This window comes from Aphidius gifuensis, linkage group LG3 (assembly GCF_014905175.1).
Source record: "Aphidius gifuensis isolate YNYX2018 linkage group LG3, ASM1490517v1, whole genome shotgun sequence".
NCBI lineage: Eukaryota > Metazoa > Arthropoda > Insecta > Hymenoptera > Braconidae > Aphidius > Aphidius gifuensis.
This window is the reverse complement of record NC_057790.1, coordinates 20,544,872-20,563,808: the sequence shown is the minus strand read 5'-3', so window position 1 is coordinate 20,563,808 and position 18,937 is coordinate 20,544,872. Positions and strand designations below refer to the sequence as shown.

The 18,937-nt window shown below is 22.2% G+C and overlaps 2 protein-coding genes across 2 annotated transcripts in view; one reads left to right on the top strand and one right to left on the bottom strand.

Annotated features, from left to right (window-relative positions):
* LOC122851030 overlaps positions 1–18,937 on the bottom strand; it is a 73,542-nt gene that overhangs the window by 31,598 nt on the left and 23,007 nt on the right. The window contains exon 2 of the mRNA XM_044150078.1: positions 12,502–12,665. Coding sequence (XP_044006013.1) covers positions 12,502–12,665 — 164 coding nt within the window. The remainder of the gene's footprint in view (positions 1–12,501; positions 12,666–18,937) is intronic.
* The window catches only part of LOC122852683 (E3 ubiquitin-protein ligase MARCHF3-like), a 138,150-nt gene that overhangs the window by 111,880 nt on the left and 7,333 nt on the right, over positions 1–18,937 (top strand). The window lies entirely within an intron of this gene.

Genomic DNA, 18,937 nt, shown 5'->3' with positions numbered 1-18,937 from the left:
AGAGAAATTGCATAAAAAATTATGATATTTTTTTTTTTTTTTTTTTAATTCGCGTCAATCGTTATTAATTTAAACTACAAATTTTTTGATAAATTGAACGGATTAACGAATTTTTTTACTTTTAATATATTCTTTTAATTAAACGAAATTGATTTATTTGCATTTGATAATTTGAAATTTTCAATTTTACAACAGTTTTAATTAATTAAAAAAAAAAAAAAATCTCATATATCGTTTTGAATAATTAACTGGGAGTTTTTTTTATTAGCTCACTGAATATTTTTTATATTCAGATTTATAAAATTACGCGTAAGCATTAAAAGAGTTTGTCGAATTTTTATTTATTTAATCTTTATAAAATATCAAAGAATTAAATATTGGCAATGAATTTAATTAAAACTTTTTTTCATGTACAATAATTCAATTTAAATCTTACACTAAATTTGACTGTATAAAACAAATACAAAAAATTCGGAGGGTTATAATTATTAGCTCTATTTTTAATATAGTAACTTGAATTTTGAAATTATCTAAAAATTCTTTGATTCAATAAATTTATTTTTAGTCAAAGTATAAAATTAAATTGATTTATCAATTATTTTTTTAATTAAAAAAATAACACAAATTAAATAAAGAATTTTATAAGTTTATTGATAATTAATTAATTAAACATTTCATCTGTTTATCAACATTTTCAATATAAAATTTCAATATAAATTTCAAATATAAAGCAAAAAAACATTTATTGTTTAATTATTTAACAAATTTTTATTAAATAATTTTCTTTCCTTTATGTAAAATAAATTTAGTGTAAAATTTTTATAAATTCCAAGCTTAAAAGAGCAAAAATTATGTCTTGTTATTCATTTTTTCTTCATTATTATTATTATAACTATTTTTTTTTTTACTACAAAAAGAAAGATACGTTATTATATATGCATAGAACCTAAAAAAGAAACTTGGTAAAGCAACTCTATGTGAATAGTTTATTTTTATTTTATTTTTTTTTTTGTAAAATTCGTAACAGAGAAAAATGTAGACATCATAAAACGTAAAAATCTCGGGTGTCGTATTAGCTTATTACTCGACGCGACGTTGCGTGAGAAGAGTTGGAACAATTTTTATTATTATACATATTTTTTTTTTACTTTTTTTTTGCATAAACATATATCTTTCAAAATTCATCATTCAAAATTTACGTAAACGTTTCAGTTGACATTTTTTTCTATTTTTTTTTTTTAATAAGTATGAATAATATTGTTTGGCTTGAGATGAAAATTTTTTAAGCAACGTTTCATCATAAAATGTAGCAAATTTAATGTTAAAATATAACAAATTTAATCATGAAAATTAACTCAAATATAACTTCAAATATATATATAAAAATACATTACAAAAAGTTTTATATTAAATTTTTTCTTTTTATAATATTTTATTATTTATATATAGAAAATTTTCATTTTAAAAAATTTTTTCGATATCTATACTAGAGTTCAATATGAATATAAATTGATATGATCAACGTTTCGATAAACCCACACGAGAGTATCAAAATAATATTTATTTTTTACTGATAAAAATATTCAATATATACCAATGAAAATATTACAATAATTCAACATAAATAATAAAAATGATAAAATCATTATTAGTGCCATTATAATAAAAATTCCTTTTTGTATAATTATGCAAAAATTAAGGTTATATAATTCATAAAAAAAAAATGTACATAGGATGTCGTAAAATAATAGTTACAGAGACAGCAAAACACTTACCAAGAAATGAGAAAAGTTTTTAAAAATATTTCATAGGTTACATCTCAACATCAACAATTTTGTCACGTGTAATTTTAACGAGTCATAAAAAGGTTTTTTTTCCAAGGAAAAACACGAAACTTAGTAGTTTTCTTTTTATCCTTGTGTAGCATTATTTTCATGAGGTGAGTGTTTTTCTGCTATTTATTTACTTTTTTTTTTTCTTACAAATGAGAAAAATAAAATTAAATAAAAAATAAAATATACACGCAAATAAAAACGTGTAAACGACTACTTGATTCATGAAATTTGTGCATTTTTTTATTTACTTTTTACTGTATTGAAAATAAATAATATAATAATAAAAATAAAGTAATTTATTTTTTTTTTATTGCTTTTTATATATATATAAAATATTCCTTGCTACTTTTGTGATGCAGTCATGTCCTGGATATGACGTTATCCGAGTGACCTATGAGGCCAAAAAATAAAAAATGAAAAAAATAAAAAATAAACGTTGGTAGGTTGTCATGTTGCCTCGAGGCTGATATCAGTAACGATAGAGTACAAGTAAGAAAATATATATATATAAAATTGCCAAAGGGTTAAAAGGCGTGAGAAGGGTCGTGGACGAGATCATAATTTTTCACGGTAATGCCATCGTCGTTATTGTAAAGCTCTTTTCACCCAACAGATCGATGACTTTGTGAATCCTCCCTCATCGTCAATAACATTCCTTTGCTATATTTATCTATATACTGTCACCTCGACACAATTTTCTTTTCAAAACATTTTCATTATAATATATTTATATATTATGTATATTTTTTTTAAATAGATTTTACTTTGAACTATTATTATTTTTATTATCATCATATAATCAACTAAATGATTCATAAAAAATTAATTATATTTTAAACAATTTCATCAATTAACAACATTTTCTTTGAATAATAATAATAAATAAATGAATGTACATCAATGAAATTTTGGTAATCAAATTTTAGTTGAATAACATACAAAGTTTTTGGACATATACAACAATATTTGATATTTAAATCGAGGTCATTCGTAATCACACAAATATCACACAATATTTCATTTTATATACATATGTAAACTGCTTATATCAATATACAGATAAACTATAAATATTTAAAGCAATATCATAATATATATGAATGTGTTTGTATATTTGCATGTCGATGGTTGAGCAATCAAATATCGTCCCAACAAATGGAATATGTTTTACCTATTAAACCAATTAAATATAACAACAAAATAAAAATATATAAAATAATATAACATGAAAATGATGATAAAGCTATAATAATATAATTTAAAAATGTAAATTATTATATAAATTGTAAAATTTAAATTCAAAAAAATTAAGATAAATATATTAAAATTATTTTCATCCAATTATTTTAATGTATTTTATCAGATTTATTTGAATTCATAAAATTTTAGTTATTATTATTTGTAATTATCATTGTTTGAATTATTATAATTGTTGAAATTTATCATTAAATTTTACGTGTTTGCTTTTTTTTAAAAAAAAAAAGAATTAAAGCTGAAATTAATCCTCTTTTTTTTTTTTATTTTAATGAATTACGAGTAATAGCAATTATAGAGAGCTTTTTTAAATGAACATTGAAGAAATAAATAAATATAAAAAGTTAAAAATATATAGAAAAAATAAAAAGCAGTTCTGAAAAATTCAGCTACAAATAAAAATTGAAAATATTACACAATAGAAAATTGGAATTCAAAATTTACACGTTGTTTGTCATGTGTTTGCAAAAATTTTTATGTATTATTATGGTTATATATCAGTAGAAAATAAATTTGTACAATTCATAGATTTTTTTTTTTTTAACTTTTATTATAACATATGTGCTTTTGTAATTATTAGAGCGTGATAAAAAATTATGAAAAATGAATCAGTATACACGGTTGGCATTTCGTCTTTGTAGATGATTCATAATGAACTTTTCGCTGAAAATTTTTTCAGTAAAAAATATTTTTCTATTTCTGAATACCAAGTTCTGCTTCTTTTTAAATTTCTTTTTTTTTTCTTTGATGTACTACATGAAGAATTCTAAAATAAATATATATAGGTATATTTGTTTTTTATATAAAAAAAGTTGAACAAATGAATATCTTGTTTTATTTGAATTATACATGTAAATATATTTTTTATTATTTAAATAAGTTTTTAAAAAAATAAAAAAACATTACATTGTAATATTTTTTTTTCTTCAAAATAATGATGTTTCCATTATTTTATTATTACATTTTCCTTCTTGTAAAACTTGAGTTATAATTTCAAAAAATATTATTTTGATTTTTAACTGAAATTGAAAATTTAAGTTGAGAAAAAATAAATGTAATTTATACATCAATTTAAAAAGATCTAGGTTACGCTATTTTTTCAATATATTCTATTTTTTTATTTTAGAAAAAAAAAAAAAAGTATATTATGACAAATAATATTCAAAATAAATTTCAAAGAGTCAAGTTTTTTATCTTTCATTACAAAACAATTATTGTCAATGAATAATTGAATTTTTTTATTCCAATCATATATAGTTTCTCTTCTTGCTAATATATTTTTATATTGTTCAGAATGAAATTTTATGATACTATATTTTTGTAGCAGTATAAAATAGTAATTAGTAATTACAAAGATTAAACGCTTTTGCCGAGTATATTTGTCCACATGTGTGAACTAATATTGTTTTCGTTGATGTATCTATATTGAAGCAGTGTTCATTCCATCGAACAAAGCATCACGTGGTCATATCATTTGTTATTTCACATTTACGATACCAACAATCTCCGTGTGTTATCTATCCTTCTTGTTCATTCGATATTCTGATTATATTTTGTCAACATACACAAGTATTTCAGAGCAAAACTGAACATTATTTGAGGTAAACACCCTGAAGCTACCTCCACATAACATATTTAAATTAAATAAATAATTTATTATATTATTGATTGAGTTAATTAAAAAAGACATTCAATAAAAATAAAAAACAAAAATAGTAATGACAAAATAAAAAAAAGCAATCAAAGTTAGTGAAAGAGCTTTTTTAGCTGATATATTAAACTTTTTGATACTCTAATTATTTAAAAGTATTGGTGATTGAAATAAATAAAACAAATACATAAAAAAACAATTAGTTTTAAAGCTTGAAAAACGTTTTTTTTTTATTTTCATTTTTGTAGACAAAAACAGTGTTTCGACGCTACCTTTGTAATAAAAATTGTAAAAGTTGTTTAACATAAATTCAGGCGCACAGTAAAATTGAGTAAAGCTTCGTTAGTAAAATTTTCTAGTATACATATATTCATTTTACGTATTATTTAAAACAAAAAAATAAAAAAAAAAAAATAATAAAATCATTGTGTCCAGTGGTGAAATGTATTTTTGAAAATAGGTTACGTATAGAATTGAAAATTGAGGACAAAGAGTATACGAATTGTTAGTGATTCTCTATCGTTTTGTTTGTCTGTATTTATGTGTTTGGTTTGGCAACTGACCCTTCTATCTTCCTTGATACGAGTATTTAACGATCGTATTCCGGTAAACAAAGTTTTTTAAATTAAAAAAAAAATAAATGAAACAAGTAAACTCAACTAACATTAAAATTTTCAATTTCATCAACTGTCAAAATATATTGACAAGAAAAAAAAAACAAACATAATAACAATAATAATAAAATAAAAAACTAATAAAATTTGTATATTTTTATCTGACATATAAAAATTTTAGTGATGCAAGATGAAAAATAACTAATAAAAATAATAATCAAAAAGATTAACAAATATAGAATAAAGAAAAACCGAGTAACTGTGACTTGAATAAAATGAATAAAATAAAAAAAAAAAAAAAAATGAAATGATAAAAAGAATAAAAGCACTATACCGACGTTTCTCTTCCTGTAATCTTAAGTTTCATTCACGTCTTCTCGGCTTTTTTATTAACCTTTTTTATTTATTTTTTTTTTTCGTTCACCCGCGGGCAGTGATGTAATTCTCAAGAAGGTACTTCGCGCTTTTTCTTTCACTACATTTCGACTACTTTTTTTAAAATTTTTTTTATTTTTATAATGCTCAATCCTTACCCTATAAAAACTCTTATACTTTTTAACCCCCTCGGGATAAAGCGACACTCGAGTATCGAGAGAATTTCGATCAGAAGATTGAGTAATTTTTCGACACTCGACTACGTTATACATCTTGAATTTATAATCATATTTGAAAAATATATAAAAAAACGAAATATAGATGAGACGTGAATAAATGAAAATAAAAATCAAAATTAAATAAAAAAAAAATAAATTATATATTTTAAGAACGATGAAAAATGATAAAAAATTGGTTTGCACTGTGTTTGCGATGGATTAATCGTCTATCTTTGAAGCTTACATGTTTTTTCGTTTTGACGTTTTCATAGTAACCCTACAAAAGCACATGAATACATACAAATTTAAACGCACACACGTACTCTATCTACCATCATCGCTCAATCTTCATGTTTGTTCCACATGATGAACCATGAGCACTCGTTGGGATTGGGAACGTGGATCATTTCATCTACAGCTCACTAACTTTTCCGGCTTTTTTTTATTTTATTTTATTTTATTTTTATTCTAACAACATATTTTTTTTATTTCTTTTATTTCATTTAATATTTTAACATTGTTTAAATATTTTTAAGTTTTTTTAAAAAAAAAAAACAAATATATATAGTTTATAAAAATTATATTTAAAATATAATATTAATATTCTAAAAGTCATTAGTATACAGTATATTTTAATTTACCATAAAACATAGTAAAGTGATGAGATTTCATTGAAAGTTAAAAGTGAGAAAGTACAACGACAAAATTGAAAGATTCAAAAGTTACACAGAAAAGTTTGAAGTTTGTCAAGGGTCTATATGAAACAAACCGATGAATCTACCCAATTAACTAACTTTTTTTAAGCATTTAGTTATAAAATCAGCAAGTATAAATTCAAAAAAAATATACTATTCTTTTTTATTAAATTTAATAAATGCATTTACATCAAATAATCAAGAAAATTCTTTGCACTAATTTTATTTAAAACAATTTATAAATAAGTACATGCTAAACTTCACTAAAACAATTACTCATAAAGTTATTATTTAATTTAAAAAAATTAATAATTATTATATAATTATACAATAAAATTTGTATTTATTATTTAGATGAAAAAATAAATAATTCAAATATAAAATTTATAAATACTCGCTAATCGTTAATACTAAATAGTTTCTATGAAATTAATTTAATGAATATTAAATTTTTTAATTGATCAAATTTATAAATGCAAAGTTTAAAATTTAATATATCAAAAATTGTTTTAAAGTTAAATGTCAAATTTATTGTAAATAAAAAATAGTTTGAACCAATTTGTTAGTTGTGATCCAATATAGCTCAACCACAAATTGGACTAAACATACAAAACACATATCTACATTTGCATCTGTGCTAAATTACGTGAGGTTAATAATAAGTTCAATCATAGAAGTTGCATAATAAATCATGAATATATATATATTTTAAAATAATCAACAATTTAAATAAATTTTTATCTAAATAATTAGTCAATATGAATGCAAAACAAAAGTTTTATACTTTAATGTTAGTATATAATTTAAATAGTAAATTATTAGATACTTAAATAATTTTCATTAGCAAGTTCATGATCACTATGTAAGTTATTGATGTTCATCTTAAAATTATTAGACAAATTTTTATTGCAATAACTATCAAAAGTACTTTGTATGAATTGATTACCACATTATAAATGTGGCTTTATCATTAATTTTATTTTTTTTATGTTTACGGATAAATAAATAACTGAGAGAAAATATGTAATAATTAGAGGTTATTTCTAAAACGTTTTGTTATGATTATGGGGATCACTTTAAATTTATAAATACATAGTATATAGTAAAAGTTAAAACACAAAATAGTTTTGAGAAATTTACAAAATACTGTATTCTAAAAATGCAGAGTAGTTATAAATTTTGTTGTTTTTGACGGATAAAATTTTACGTGTGCTTAAAAATTAAATTTTTGTGGTTCATGTTGAAATACAAACAAAAAAAAATAGGAAAATAAAATTCTGTTGAATAGAGTTATTGCAAAAATAAGAAGAAAAAAATGAAAGGATTTAGTATCTTTTTATTTATTACATCTTATTTAATATTTAATATTTCAATTTTTTTTATTTAATTGAAACAATTTTTTAGTGGATAAAACTAAGTAATTAATTTTATGGAGTATTTAAAAAATTACTTTGGTATAATTAACATGGTTAATGTAACTAAAATTTAAAAATTAAAAATTTTTTAATTTTAATTATTAAGACGATGATGAAAGGAAAAAAAATGATTGAATTAAAATGATCAAGTATTTCTCGCTTAGATTATCTCGACCATTTTTTTATATTTTTTTTTTGATTCATTTTGATCTTTCAATAAATGAGTTTAAAGATAAAAATTTACCGTACGAACATGTAGCTAAGGAAAATATAAATTTGAATATAATTAATCTTATCATATAGATGATAGGAAAAAAAATAAATGTGATTCAATTAAAGTTGTAATTATAATTAAAATTGAGAAAATAAATTACATAATAATTAATGGAAGTTAAAAAAAAAACTTCAATATGCGTTTAAATTTTTATTCGAGTTCGTTTTAACTATTTTATACATTAATTTATTGCCAAGCTTTCATCAAGACCAATGTTTATATTTACTGAGTATAAAAATTACTAGATGAAGAAATTTAAAAAATTGTATCTCTAGTTTTGAAATTAAAATCATGAAAGTCATCCTGTGAATTTGTTTGCTCATAAATACATTATTAAAATGTAAAAAGGAAAAAAAAAAATTAATATTTATTAATAAAGTATGTTTTAAATATGAAAATTTAAAATAAACAATAAATTATCATAGTTTTTATTATAAAATCACGAATAATGTTACAGTGAATAATTTGATAGAGGAACTATAAAATATACTTGAATATAATAAATTATACTATACAGTCTATTTAAGATAGAACAATAAAATTCAAGAATCGATCAATCTGTGGTTTGTGAACGGAAAGGAACAATAATTTCTAAAACCATATAATTTGTCTAAGTGGCATACAGAAGCACACAAATTTGAAAATTGTGTAAGCCATGAATTGGTACAATAATACCTCAAACTAATACAATCAAAAATCAATTGTTTTCGAGGACGTTAATCGACAATTCAGAAAATCCCATCAACTCAATTGAACAATACAGTTGTACAAATAATTTTACAAATTGTTCTATTTGTCAAATCATTGAAAATAATATCAAATTGAAATTTCAAAGTGATATAAATTATCATATTATAAAAATTAAATTGCGTATAGAAATAAATAAAAAGCTGTACTTTTAACAGTTTTTTTTTTAAATATCATAATGAAAAAACAATATATTTTTATTTTTTTATTATTTAAAAATAATATAAAATTCAAATTTCATAATAATACATTTAAATTGCGTACATGAATAATTAAAAAATAATATTTATTTAATAAATAAAAGAAAATAATACAAATATCTATTTTTAATATATTTTTAATGTTGGAATATATTAGTTTATATTTATGTATTTTTATACACACACGTGCAAACATCTATAATATGTGTTTAGTTAGAAATGGGATCTCTCGAGGCTCCATTCAACTGGGAATCTTCATGTACAGATTCAGGCAAATATATTATATATTGACATTCTTGTCTCGTATTTTCAAGGTGATCCAAAGGGAAATGTTTATCGTGCAATTATAATGTCTATATTATTATATCAATCTTTTATTAAAATTTTAAATAATTTAATTTCTCGAGAAACGTTTAAAATGATACATGACCTTTATCGAGTGATTCCAATTATTTTTTTTTCTTTCCAAATTGATATACGTCTATCACAGATATCACAAAAAATAAAAAATATCTGCCAATTAGCTTTAAGCTCAGGATAAAATGAAACATCATTATTATTATTTTTTTTTTTGAGAATAACTAGATACAAAAACTTGTTCATATTTGAATTAAAAAATTCAATTTTTTTATTTGTTTGATTCAAACTTTTTTTTTTTTTTATTTATATATTTTTTAAGAATCTGAAAACTTTTTAATATTTATATTTTATTTAAATAAAATGTGGGTCTTCAAAAAGGACTTTTGTTTCGAATTTGTTTTTATTTTTTTTGTTTTGATTTTTGATATGAATTTTTTTTTATTTTGATGAATGAATATTTATTATTTACAATTTGATAAAATCTTTTCATTTATGTATATGAGACTTACATTAGTGAGATAATAAAAAAAAAAAAAAATGAATTATTAAAAATTTTAAAAAAGATCAAAAGCTTATTTTAATGGTGTAGATGATTCGGCTGAGTAACACTGACAATATACTCTAATTTTCCTTTGAACTATTTTAATTTTCAACATAACCATGCTACATACATATTCTATCAAACTACCAAACTCAAAACCGCAGGTCAAGTTTATCTTACTGTTACGATTAAATTCAGTAGAGCCAATGTTCAACCCAAGTTTTATTTTTTTAATTTTTATACATTTATTTTTCTTTTTATTCATTCAATTCACAATTTTTTTTCATTCCACATATACACGGTTGTGTATAAATATGTACAAGTTGGTGATTACATTGGTGATTCTCACTCTACTTTCTTTGTGATCCTCATATACCTTTTTTTTTTTTTTTTTTACAACTTTCGTAAATTAGTAAGTAGCCTAGTAATTTTCGTGAAAAAAAAAATACCTACACGTGTATGTGTTTTAATTTATTTATTTGAATTTTTTTTTCTTTTATTTTAAAGGTTTCTTTTATAAAATTAAACAAATATAAAGTTGAAAATATTTATTTAATGTATTACTACAGTAAATTATTGATGTGGTAAATTAATTATTAAATTTAATGCCAACTAGTTTTTAATAGAATTAAATGATGAAGGAAATCATGTGATGTAAATGTAACAAGTAAATGAGTATATTTAAAAATTTAAACATATTCACTAGAAAAGCTCAAACACAATATTAATAACTTAGGATTTTTTTTTATTTTTTAAAGCTTCGTTTTGATTTGCGAATTTTTTTTCTTATTTTTTCTATACAAAAAAAGCTTTTACTTTTATAATAAAAAAATAGAGTACAAAAAAGATTAAAAAAATAATTATAACGGAATTTTACCCCATATTGTAAAGTGATGAGGTGCATTCTATTGGAATTTCTCGTCAAATCGAATGATTACTTGGTGAGGCGTTATAGCAGAAACTATACTATATTGATTTTATCGGCAACGATGAAGAACATTTTAACTGATATCATCGTGCATTAAATTCAACACATCACTATGATACACTAATATCTATCTCTAATTATTTTTTTCAACTCAGTTGAATTTTCAACTATCAATAAAAAAGCTTCACTTGAAAAATTAATGAATTAAAAGAAAAAAAGAAAAATATAATCACTAAAGTAAATTTTCAATTTTATTTATTTTTTAAATTACTTCAAATTAATTATAAAAATAATTTAAAAAAAAAATCCAAAGCACATCAGTATATATTTTCATAAAACTATATCAAAAATAAAAAAAAATAAAAAATAACTCAGTATTGAAAAGAAAAACAAAATAAATCAAAAACTTAATATACAAACTTTTGCTCTTCACAAAAATAAAAAAATAAAAAAAAAAAAAAGAGTTAAAACAATTTTTTTCTCTACATATATACATAACTTTTATGTTGAAAAATATATTTTTCAAGTTACTCTATTTACATTGACACAGTTACACAAAGCTCATGATCCTACTGATATAATAATATTTGAAAAAAAAAAAAATAACAATAAATAAACACATTAAAAGAAAAGAAAAATCAACATTTCTTAATATATATACATTATGTCTGACTATTCAATGGTATTACTACTTGTGGTCCTCGTAAAAACTTTTTATCCATGAATAATATCAAAGCAAATATTAATGTACATATAAATACATACACTGACATACATGATCAGAATGCATTTTGTGGTTTCATTGAAAAAAATCAAAAACGATAAGTTAGTCCTTGTCGTGATATCTAGAATCGAGATCCCATCAAAGGCAAAATAGTAATGTGCTGATGGGTTGAAAATGGAGTTAGGGTAAATATGCCGAAGGAAAAAAAAGAAAAAAAAAAAAGACTGGTATTGATGCTGAGATATAGAGGGTGTGAAATGGAGTCGACGTTCTTCGTATTATATATAGCTAAAGATATTGAGGCTAAGAGAATGAGGGGGAAAGTTTATTTTGATCATTGCGACTGCGTGATGAGTGTGTGATAGTTATGCTGAGAGTAACATTCTCGTACGATATTCTGAGAATACATAGACACACACAGGGGGCATATAGATAGAGAGACAGGATAGGAAAGGGTAAAGAGGGATTAAATACATCGTGCAATCAGCCATATAGTCTGTCATTGATCCAGTTTGAGTGGCCGCATTTGACTATATAGATAATGCGGGTCCTATACCTCGAGTTTATCGGTATGGAATTTACCGATTAACTATATCCTTTGTGTCTAGATTTATATATATAGTATATATATATATTTAATATAATATATGTTATATTAATATTGTCTTACCTCTTTGTCACTGCGTTGATAAACTCGACAATGCAAAAATGCTGTTTGACCAATTGCTGTTGTTACATTTCTTGGTACATTTGGCTCAAAATATGGCCAATCACTCATACCATTATTTTGTTGTCCATTAATACCCATTGGCCTGTGATCCCAATAAACTGAACCTGTTAAAATTAATTAATTAAAATAAATAATAAGCTATATTACACACTCGTTTGATAAATTAATTTTATATTTTTATAAATCATTTTTAAACTTTTTTTTTATTTATTATTTTGACCAATCATTTTTTTTTTTTTTTTGCGTTGTAATAAATAATACTCAACATCAAAATCTTGATTAATTGTTATTTTTATATTATTTATTTTCTTAAATTTTTTTCATCAATAATATTTTATTCAATATATTATATGTTTTTTGTTTTTTTCATTTTGTTGAATTAATAATAAATATAAATTTTTGTGGATATAAATGAGCTTTGATTATTACAATTAAGTCATTCGATTGAAAAAATATATATGTTGGTCGAGGGTGAATGTGAGCAAGTAGAAAATATACACGAGGGATGTATTTTCCGCAGTAGACTATATATAATAAAAAATATATATATATATATATATACATGTATCGATGTTGCTGCATCCAGCCAGTTTTTTTTTCGTTTTTTTTTTTTTTTATTAATTTTTTTGTTCAGGTAAACGAAAAGAGGATAATAAATAAGCCAATGTCGATAAAACTGACCAAAAAATGTTTCACGCTCGGTACAGATCACCTTCGCATGATTTAATAGCAATGTGCTAGTTCATTTTTAACGTATTTATTTTTTTGATTTTTATTATTGTTTATCTACTTTTAAATACATTTTATATATATATATATTTTTTTCACTAAACTGTGAAAGAACCAATTAAATTAAAAAAGAAATTAAATACAAAAAAATTTGTAAAAGCCGTAAAAAAATCTGAGGAAATTGAAAGAGAGAAAAAAAAAAAAAAAATGATGACTAAAAGAAGAAAAAAAAATAGGAAAGAGAAAGGGATGAAAAGCTTGAAAGATAACGAAGCGTATTCGTGTGATAAATATAGTAATGAGACGACCCTTTTTCTTGCTTCGGGTTATGCTGCCAAAATGTACAACATTCGTACTCGAGGGTGAAAACGAGGTTGTAATCAGGCTGAATCGAGGAGGATTTACGAGAAGAAGAAAGCGAAGTGGCTGAGAAAACTATAACAGATTCCTTAGGGTCATATAAAATGAACCTTTGTAGATGTGTACATATGTATAATGGAAAAAAAAATAGGAAAAGAAAAAAAAAAAAAGAAAACAATAAATTTTATGTTGGGCCATTGACTAGTGAAAACAATAGCGTAATATGTTTTTGAGGTGAAAGACGAGGCCACAAATTATCAAGAAACCAGTGAGTGTTTTATCGTACAGCCGAGCTATTTGCCATATTTTCAATATATTTTATTTATTTATTTATATACATATTTGAGATTATGGGATAATGGAAAATAAGTGATAAAGAAAAATAAGCGTGAAGATTAAACAAATAGGATAGATGTATACTTTATTGATAGAAGAAAAATAAACGGATCTAAAAAAAAAAATTCTAAGTTGGTTGAACAAAATGTTGACAAACTGTTACAAAGTCAACAGACTTTTTTCTTTCTTGTTATTTCAAATATTTTTACAAAGAAAATAAAATTATAAAAATAAAAAAATTTTAAAACAAATAAAATATCATTTGATCTATGTTTTAGACAGACAGATAATCGAAATCCCAATGACCTTTTTTTTTTTTTTTTGTCATAAAGCATTTTAAACTATGTACAAAAGAATAAATAAATAAATAAAATAAACATGGAAAAAAAAAAATAAATAATAACAAAAGTTGCTTAAAAAAAAAAAAAAAAAATAAAAAAAAAGAAAAAAATTGAAAATAGGTCGAAGCGTAAAAAAAGACATCCTTCTTATTCCCACAGGGTTTAAAACCCTTAGGGGGATGTTAAATAAAATAAGTGGTGACCATGTAAAAACGATATTTATTTCAATTTTTTATTTTTCATTTTTTTTCTTTACCTTTTTTTTAAATATATATCATTTTTTATAAATAATTTATAAATATATTTTTATTTTTTCAATCAATTTATTATTTTAAAAAAGCTATTAAAAATAAATTATTTATTCATTTTATTTACTGTATTTTTTTACAACTAAAAATTGCAGTTTTCATTTTTAAATATTTTTATTTTTTATGTCTTCTAACGTTATAGTAAGATTAAAAAAAAAAAAAATTTACCAAAATAATTAAAACAACGACATAAAAATTAAAAAATTAATATCTTTTATGTTGAAGAAAAGTTTTTTACAATATTGCTTTTTCCCTTTTCTTTGTTTTAGTTTGAAAAATAAAAAATAATAATAGAAAAAAATTTTAAAGCTTTTACATTCACGTGTCTTTTGTCAGGATTTTCAATCTTCTTTGTCGGCTTATAAGTTATACTGTGGACATTGGAAAATGGTCTGGTGATACTGTACTTTGGTATACTATAAAATATTATTGTCCTTATGTGTGTGTTCAACAAAATATACAACTTCATTGTTGTAAAATGTACAGCACGTAAACCCTAAAACTTTCATAATCTACATGACGAACAAGAGAGTTACAAGATAAACTTTATTGTAAATTTATTGTTATAAAAAAGTTTTAAAAAAAAATATGAAATAATAAAATAAATATTAAAGTCAAAATTAAAAATAAAATTTAAAATTTTTTAATAATTAAATAAATGTCATAGTCAAAACTCGAAAAAAACTAAAAACAGTAAAACTAATAACAGAATGCTAGATTAAAAAATAATAATTTCATTTTTAGATAAAAAAACTCTTTAATAATTAATTTGAAATAAAAAAATATATTAAAACTGTCAGTTATGCATAACTTTATGATATAATTTTTTAGGAATAAAAATGAACACTAAAACAAACTGTAAATTTCCTCATCAATTAATTCTACCCTAACCTTTACACAATTTATTTTAGTACCCGTCCATCATCAACATAAAAACCTAAAATAAATTTTAAACTTTAAATTTCTGTATTATGCCCAAAGTTTATTAATTAAATAATGCTTTTGACAGATGACAATTATATTTTTCCAAAAAAACTAACAATTAACAACTTTTACAAACAAAATAAATAACAAATTTAAACAATCTACATATACTTATTATATATTTATTTTTATCAACATGATTCTATACAATTTTTTAAACGAAAATATTATTTTTTTTGATAAATATAAACATCTATGTTTCAGTATCAATATGCACAATTTATAAATTCCAAGCTATTATTGTTAAAAAAGTATTTAAAAAAAAAAAATAAACTAAACTTTGATTGTTTACTTGAATATTAATTGTTAAATATAATATTTTCTTTTTAAAATGGAAAACAAATTAAACACTATGTATCAATTAACTGAACTGTTAATTGGCAATATTTACAATCGTATTATGACAATAAAATATAAATGTTATATTATCAAGAATCCATATATAAATATTTAAAACAATGTAAATTTAAAATTTATATATTGTTGAGTATCAAGAAACAATAGTGGTTTCAAGAAAAGACGATCAGTGGTAAAATTGCATTTCTCTCAGTGGTCAATGCCCTCAATTTTAGCAGATAAATTTGTGGTCAAGATGAAATGAAATCGAATCAGGCACTAACGGAAATATCTAGTTGTACGTATTTCATAGTAATACTCGATCGTAAAGGCAACTTAACTGTCTATATGTGGTATAGATATATACCTCATGCTGAGATCTTCAGAATCTTCTACCTCTATCTATTAAATAACACCCCAGGCATCCAGAATAAACGAGATATATCAGACACATGATTTTCATCATTGTCGTTTTATTTTCCAACTATTTTTATGCTCATAAAATAATAATGATGATAATAATAATAATAGATAATATGATGAGTCAAAAGAATATCAAAGCAGAAAACTTTTTAATGCCCGATGGGACTTGTGGTTGTTGTTATTATTATTTTTTATTTTTATCAATATGAATTGAGGTGAAAATTTCAGCGTAAATATATATATTTTTTTAGAACAAGCATACCAATCTTGCAAGCTCATTCTCATTTTATTCTCAGTCCACTAAATTTTGACAGGTCAGAGATGAAATTTGTGATGGGAAAAATTCTTAATAAAATGCTAATATCTAAAAAAAAAAAATTTAAAAACAACGTGAATTTATAAATTAAAACCTGAAGAATATAAAACATTGTATTTTCAATTTATTTGAATCGATAGTTTAAAAGAATATTTTTATACATTTTTGACTACTATATTTAGTAGACAAAAATAATGGTAGCTACGACTTGCATTTTGCAATAAAAGAAAAAAATTAAATCATCTGTTTTGTGATACACAGTCGAGTTATGTATTTTCATAATATATTTTTCATTTTCTTTGTATTTGTTTTATATATATATTTTTTTTATGCTTTACTTTCAAATACACAACTTTCAATGCACTGCTGTTGAAAGGAGGATATCCTTGCTCGTTCTTGTGTACAAGGATCGTTCATAAACTTACATCTCACGAAGCCACACAAAGAAGCAAGCAATATGGTACATCTGACCTTATGACAAAAAAAAAAAATATAAACGTCGTGGTAAAAACATATAAAAAAAAATAGTACGCTTGTCAATTTAGATTTATATTTTATGATAAAATTAAAATCTTTAAAAATGCGCACAACAATTAGTGCAAAAAATATTAATTTTTTAATTAAATTATAATGTTATTTGTTATTTTGTTTTAATATATTTTATGATATTAAAATTTAAATTTATTTATTTTCTTCTGTGCATACTAAAGAAGAGAAAAAGAAAAAAGAATATATATACAAAGTAAAATTTCAAAAGGTACTTTGTTGTGAAAAATATATACTGGTCTATTTTGTCATCAGTTTTAACATATTTCTTCAGCATCAGGTTGTACCAAAACCAATATTGCTCGTGTCGTTAGTCTTTTCATTTTGTTTTGAATTTATGTGATTTTCTTTCATCATCCGTCACACCAGTTCAAGCTCATATAAATTTTTTTTCTTCTTTTATTTTTTAAAACTATATTTTCTATTTTTAGATTTTTTTATATTGTAAAAAAAAAATCACTGGTTATTTTTGTCATGTAATGCAAATAAAACTCAATTTATCATCTTGAAATAATGCACAATATATAAAAAATAAAAACAATTGATCTTGGCAGCTGTATATAAAATAAGGATGGCCAAAAAAATGCACAAAATAAATACTCAGTCGATTTTTGCAATAGCCATTTTATCTTTGTTTTTTTTTTTTATTATTTTTATGATTATTATTTTTTATTTTCAATTTTATTTTATTTGTCTCTCGTTTCGACAGTATCTACGTTGGGCGTTTCCCATTATTTTCAAATCACGCCAAAGTTTACATGGTATTTCTCACTGGTGGTAAAAGAAAGGAATGTTCAAACCGTGCAACGGGTATTTATCCCAATGCCAAAGTCCAGTCACGCACACCCTCTACCACCCTTATCGTTTTTTTATTTTTTTTTCATTCCTATTTATTTATCTATATTTATTTATTTTTTTTATTTTATATTTTTCAATTGTTTTTTTGTGGTTTACGTTAGTAATCAACAAATATTGCATAAACTCAGCTATAAATTAAAAATTTTTAAATCAACACAATTTAAAATAAAAAAAAACAATTTTTAATTATTTCCTACTAAAAATAGGCATATATTTAAAAAAAAACAAATCCTTATTTTTGTATACAAAATTTTTTTATTAGCCTGAAAAGAAATGATAAATAAATGAAATTTTTTTTTCTTATTTTTATCAAATAAAACTTGACCCAGTTATTTTTTTTTTTTTTTTCAAGTTTTATTAAATTAAAATACTTCAAAATGAAACTATCTATACGTCATGTCTCTGAAGTTATATATTTATTTTTTTTAGAAATATTTCATCAACGTTATATTGTAATTTAATTAATTACAATTCGCTAACGTTATTACTTTTTTAATTTTTTTTTCATTCACCTATTTTCAATATTCATACACTTGGGGTTCTATATACATATGTGTAAAATAATTTCTCATTCCCTTCTGTATTTCTCTGCGCTTCTGAAGTACTTTAAATCGATGGCTAATTGAATGCTCAAGCCAATGGGCTCCCTTTTCCTCTCAACACCTCTTTTTGCATTATATACATTTTACCATGCAACTCTTGTGCACTTGTGATACTTTAGTCTAATTAAACTATTTTAATTATGCGTCATTGATGGATTATCCAATATCATTGAAAAAATTATATATTTTATCGATAAGTATTAATTATTTAAATTATTATTTATTTTTTTATTTTTA